Source organism: Orbicella faveolata, unplaced genomic scaffold (assembly GCF_042242905.1).
Source record: "Orbicella faveolata isolate gen_17 unplaced genomic scaffold, um_ofav_v1 contig_1, whole genome shotgun sequence".
Lineage (NCBI taxonomy): Eukaryota > Metazoa > Cnidaria > Anthozoa > Scleractinia > Merulinidae > Orbicella > Orbicella faveolata.
This window is the reverse complement of record NW_028301536.1, coordinates 37107501-37113857: the sequence shown is the minus strand read 5'-3', so window position 1 is coordinate 37113857 and position 6357 is coordinate 37107501. Positions and strand designations below refer to the sequence as shown.

Here is a 6357-nt window from a genome sequence, read left to right as displayed (position 1 = left end):
GGAGGGAAGAAGGGTCGAAAGCTCATATATTTCTCATTTCATCTGTTCATATAATTTGAATTATAACTTCAGGCCACTTCACGACCCTAGTATAATTCTCATTATATTTCACAGACTCCGTTCGAAATATATGAGACAACAAATGGTAGTTTTTAACGCTGCTACTAAGAGCAATAAAACAGCCATGGTTCCACATAACAAAACGTTAAAATTATATATATCATATATGTAAATCAAAACTCAGCAGGAGAATAGTTGAGTTTACAAGTACATCTACTTTGAGGCTAAGAACCCAGTAGCAAAGTCTGATGTAAACAAGGGTTTATAGTAAAATGCTTGAAAATTGAAGCAGAAGACCAGTCGGCCTTTGACATGATAGTCGACAGCGGGACAAATGCATTGGCAGCTGCTGCCGTAGATGCACCACGGACAGAGTGAGCTTTAAAAACTTGACTGTCTATTCCTGCTGCACTCATAAAGGTTCGTAGCTAACGCACTAACGGGAAGATAAGACGGGATAACGGGTCGAACGTTCCTGGATGATTTTAGATATCGTCTAAAACAATCTATGGGACAGAGCTTCTTGTCTTGGTCAAAGCGGGCAAAAAATGCTTCCGCTGGTTTATCTGCACTGTCAGTTTTTCTAGGGACGGGGAGTTTGAAAAAACACCCCTTCTGGAAGGACGCTGCAATGTCTGAGATCCAGGGAAGCCAAGGTGGAAATCCGTTCAGGACAGGTTAATGCAAACAGGGAGACTAACTTGATTGAGATAGCTTTAAGTGATAGGGTACTGTTTTTCCCCAAAGAAATCATGTATTTAATCGTAACATCAACATTCCAGGTATGGGAATACCTGGGCTTTGTAGGACGTTTATTGGGAGCTCCTTTAAGGAACCTAGTAACGTAAGGATGCTGACCCACTGAAAAAACCGTCTATCTTTGGATGAGTTGACGAAAAAGCAGAACGAAGGACGGTAAGTGATCGGTATGCTAAGCTTTCGTTAAAGAGTTCTGTTAAGAAAATTTGAATTATAACTTCAGGCCGCTTCGCGGCCCTAGTATAATTCTCATCTTAGAGCAAAGATATTCGTAAAACTTATTTTTGCATCGAATTAGCATAAATTAGCATAAATTAATTTTTAAGCCAGAACTGATGGGCAGACGGGGTCGGAAAATTTGAACCCCATCGGATTCTTACTATTCGACCCAAAATTAGTGTAGAACAGCGAAAAAATCAATTTCGGCACGAAAGTCTTACGGGATGGATTAACGGGCTTTTCTTAGAAGAAACTGTATGGGCGTTTCGCCGGGACAAAAATAAGTGGCCGTAATAACGAGGTGACCACTGTGCTACTGCTTTTGTCTGGGATTACAGGTCTCTCCAAATTTCCCTACACACTAATAATTCTGGAAACGAAATTCTTTGAGAAATAGCTCTCCGTGTACGAGTGTAAACGTCACTTCTGGAACTTTCGGTTTTGTCCACCAAATGCGCTTTCGATTGGCCCAAAAAGCGTGCCACCAATCAGTTTTAAAGATTTCTCGCTGTTTGACATATTTGGGCATGTGTTTACAACTCAGGAACGAGGGATTTTTCCCAGAAATCGCTGTCGTCTTCAGTTCCATCTGTAGATGGGAGGATTTCGTTGCGATGGATCGTAAACAAAATTTTCGACTGAATTTGGCTGAAATTGCCTCTAAATTAAGTGAGGAGAACCTAGAGAAATTAAAGTTTCTGTGTTCTGATGTGATCCCAGCCGGAGACAAAGAGAAAGTTTTGACGCCAGAACACCTTTTCAGAGAGCTTGAACAGAGACAGAAGATTGCACCAAATCGCCTGGATTTTCTTCATAAATGTCTCCAAAAAATCGGAAGAGACGATCTAGCTGCCGAACTGAAGACCTTTGAGCGTGAGTCAGAGTGTGGCATTGAAGCAGGTAACTCTAGAATAGGATTTAGCTGAAGCTATTGCTATAGTAATTGTAGCAAGCGGAGTTCCTGTCTGAGATTTCACATGTACTAGTATTGTTGCTTATCCTTAATTGGCAGCAGTTTAGATTCTTAAAAACCATTTCGAAACACGTTCTAAAAAGTCGGCAAGGCACGTGACATTTGTTATAGCACCATGCTGACGGCACTCTACCCTTCGAGACAGAGATTTCCTTCTTTCCTTCTCTTGCTGAGAGACGAGCTCGAGGGACCCGTCAGCGCGTGTCGTTGTTGCTTTGTCACGCGAAACGTTAAATTACACGCAATCTACTTTTTAGCGGTACATTTTACCGCAATACCTTGCGAACCTAACACAGCCTATGAGGCACAAAGAAAGCCAAATTTTTACAATATTTGTCCCTGTACAAAGGACATTGTGTAGCCTAGGTTTGAAGATTTTATAACTTTTTTGTACGTTTTTATGGACGTTGTTGAGGTTTTCGTTCGCTGAGAACTATGGGTAAATGTACCAGTCGCCATCTTTTTTCCTACGGAGGATTTGGGTCGACCCAAATAATTAAGTTCGGCAGTTGATTCAAACGTCGAACCTAATTCAGTCGAAATTGATTGCAAAAAATAGAAGAAACACTATTGCAAATGACGGTTATTGCTGACCAAAATAGCGGAAAAAATGTGGGAAAGACAATTTGTGGAAATGAAGAGCTTGTTTTTCTTGCAAGTGTGATCAAGGAGGGTAGAACAAGTTGAAGAAGGCGACTCCAGGTGCAGTTAGCATTAAAAACCGAAGATGATTTTTGAATTTGGCTTGCCTTCCATTATTGCTTATTCCCAAAGGAACATCACAGTTCCTCGTTCAGTTCGTTCCTGTCATCGGTTTCTTCAAGATCCATTTATTTTGTCTTTTTCTCTCAAAAACATGACTCGCAGTATGCCACCGAACTACCTGCTTTCCAAACTGCTACACTCTCACCGTTTTCAAATACAGAACACTGCATACGGAAGTGGTTTATGCACATCAAGCAAGTATATTTCGTGCTCTCGAAGCAAGAGGAACACATATACACATCTTCCTGCTCTTCCTGCCATTTTGTTCCAAAAGATAAAAACACGGTACGCATGACAAACATAGGAAACGTGCAGAATTCTGGGTAAAAATTAATTTATATAATGTATTTGTAATGTATCCATTAGGTTCTGTACATGAAAAGTTCGACATTTGAGTCAGAGTCACTCTGTAGTCGAACTGACTGACTGGCCATGTTGAACTTTATTCTTGGGTCGACCCAAATAACTTTGGTCGAACTTAATTGATTCAAACATCGATCTTGTCATGTACTTAATTGGGGGTATTAGGTTCGGCTCATGAAAAGTTTGACGTTTGAACCGGGCCTTAGTGATCTTTGGTGGCGAGTTACTGGAATTCTGACGTTTCCCCATTTATTGGTTAGAGAAACTACAGAAATTTCGTAAAATTCTACATGGAACTAAAAAAAAGAATTACAACAAAATTGACTTTATTCAAGAGAATGGTAAGCTTATATAGCACATGCTCTCCGAAATTGCCAGCCAGATCTAGCTACAATCTTGGAAAATTTAAAGAAAAATTAAGACCACCCTCCCCCCATTTCAATGATGGGAAAAATGGTGCGCTTTGGGTTTAGCACCAGATCATCAGTGATTTGGGTGGAGGGGTGGTTTTATTTCTACTTTATTCTGTCCAAGATTGTCTGAGGTCCACACTGGTGTTACAAGAAGCTATATGGGCTATGCAGATCACATCTGAGCTGTTGTCACATGTTTGATAACCAAGAGAAAAGAACATTAGCCAAAATAAAATCTAATGAACTCTGTGTGCGATTCAAGCAGAATTGAAATATAATCACAAGATCGTTCATTTTTGGTGTGTCGTGTACTTTATTGATATAAAAATTGAATACGCACAAGTGCGTGTTAAAGGCGTTGGCCAAAAGTGAAGTTAGTTCTTTCAACCCAAATATATTTTTATTGTTGGTATTGCACATGCGGGAAATAAAATATTAAACGTTACACATCTCTGATTAAGCTCGCTTTCTTAGTTTCTTAGTTTTTCAGAATATAATTTTGAATTGTGGCTCTTTCGAAAGTAGTTTATTGATAGCTTGACTCTTTTATTTTTTTTTCTTTTGCACCACTGACGAGGTGGTAACACCTTGATGTGGTGTACGTGGAGGGAGGGTTCACTGATTGGAGCGAGACAGAGTGAATGGCATGCGGTGCACTGGTATTCTTTCCCAGTAGATTTTACGACGAAAAAAACAAAACAAAAAACATTTCAACTAACCCACAGAAAGGGGAAAATAGAAAGAAAAGTAGCAAGAGGAGAATGGCCTCGAACCAGAGAGAAGTCATGCACACCACCTTCACCCATGATGAACACTCTACTCCACTGCTCCACTTTAGCTTCATGCTTTCAGTCCTTTATTTTTAAAGCCTTAACTTTTCAAGCCATTATTGGATATTTGTTGAAGTATTTTCTTTCTGTACAATAACTTTCTTTATATAAAAAAAGAATCTTGCATGATTTTTATCTACTGTAATGATTCGATTTAGCCCCTGGGGTGCTTATTTACTTTTGGTACCTCAAAGGAGGGTGCTAATATTTGAGACAGGGCGCTTGTTCGGGACAGGCGCTTATTTCTTTTTTGAGAAACAACCAAATGTTCAGAACAAAAATTTAATACGGTATTTATCAAAAAAAGAACAATAGCAAAAACTGTAGCAGTAACAAATATATGGGAAGTGTTCAGTCAATGTGGGGGAATTTAAATCTGTTTCAACGCGGATTGAGATCATCTGTTTGAAGGAATTGTGCATTCATGTGGACATAATAGCTGAGAAACTCAGACCAAGACCACTGTTTTGTAATGCGGCATTACGTATGTGAGCAATTAAGGAAGATGAACCTTTGTTGATACATACTCTGACGGGGATGTAATATTATAATATTAGAATAGGGGTGCTTATTGGAATAGGCCAGACGCTTATTAATAAAAACACATTCGGAAGGGGGTGCTTATTTGAAAGGGGGCACTTACTGGAAGGAGGGCACTAAATTGAATCATTGCGGTATGTTAAAATAAAATGCAACGATTTACGAGTTTTTATTGACAATTTTTTACGGTTTAGCACGGTTTTGTAGCAATAATTAGCCATTAGTTCCTAACTACTGGCTCCCTTTGTCTTGTCACTTTCAAACCTTGCATACAATCTTGGACAATTTAAATGAAAACTTAAGACCACCCCTCCCCCTAATTTCAATGATGGAAAAAAATGGCGTGTTCTGGGTGTAGCGCCAGTTCATCGATTCGGGTGGAGGGGACTGGTTTTATATCTTATTTTATTCTGTCCAAGATTGTAGCTACATAAGTTTAGTACATGTATATAAGTTTGCTATATAAGTTTTACTGGTTTATGTATAATTTGTCAAAGGAGCTGGTAACTCTTTGCCCAAACATTTTGAACATTATTAAATCCAATCTTTACATTTCATAGCTTCCTCAAAACCTGAAACAAATACAAAACAAAAGCAAAATATTTTTTTACAACTTGGCCATTTTTTGGTCTTGGAGTCTTTCATGACAGTCAGAGAATTTTATTGTCTCTTGCAAAGTTTTTCCTTAAATCCCTTTTCCCATCATGACGATATTCATTACCCTTGGCTGATATGCGCTATCCAGCCCATGGTTGCACTCCCCTCCCTCTCCCACACATAATTTTTGACACAAGAAATCTTTACGGAATCCTTCCCCAGCTGCCAGCTGCCAGCTGCCATCCTATCCAGCAAGATGTATGCTCCCTGTGAGTAAACTCAATAACCTGTCTATGAACACTCACATCAAGCTTCTTTTACATCAAGATTAATACCTTATAAAGGCAAATATTTAATGTACTGTTAAGTTTCTGGACTTGTGTAAACAGCAAATGGTTAAAATCAGTGGCCAGCTATTCATCCAACAAAACTTTTGAATTTTTATGCATATGTAACAAATAATCCATGGGGGTGTACAGTGTGGCCAACTGTAATTTTGGAGCCAATTGTTGTGAGCAGTCTTGTGACTGGACAGTATTTTGAAACTTATCAATCATGTTAAAGCTGTTAAAAACTTGTCCAAAACCAGTTTTTTAAAATTTTTTTGTCCCTTTATTCACTGCCATCCTAGCTATTCAACAAAATATAGTAGATATGTATGCTCCCTATGAGAAAATGACAATAAACTGCCTATGAACACTCACGTTAAGCTTTTTTCACAAGGCCTACTTCTTTGGGCTCTGTTATGGTACATTCTCAGTTGAAACCTTTCAGACCATTTTGTATGGGATAATAGAGGAGCTCCTGAGTGCTGAAGGTGCTTGAGCAGAGCCCCATA

At 39.0% G+C, this 6357-nt stretch overlaps 1 protein-coding gene across 3 annotated transcripts in view; it reads left to right on the top strand.

Moving 5' to 3' along the window:
* The first annotated feature begins 1581 nt into the window (after positions 1 to 1581).
* The window catches only part of LOC110045022 (uncharacterized), a 70527-nt gene continuing 65751 nt past the window's right edge, over positions 1582 to 6357 (top strand). For all 3 annotated transcript variants that reach the window (XM_089274771.1, XM_089274766.1, XM_089274762.1), the window contains exon 1: positions 1582 to 1938. In XM_089274771.1, coding sequence (XP_089130897.1) covers positions 1653 to 1938 — 286 coding nt within the window. In that variant the 5' untranslated portion in view covers positions 1582 to 1652. The remainder of the gene's footprint in view (positions 1939 to 6357) is intronic.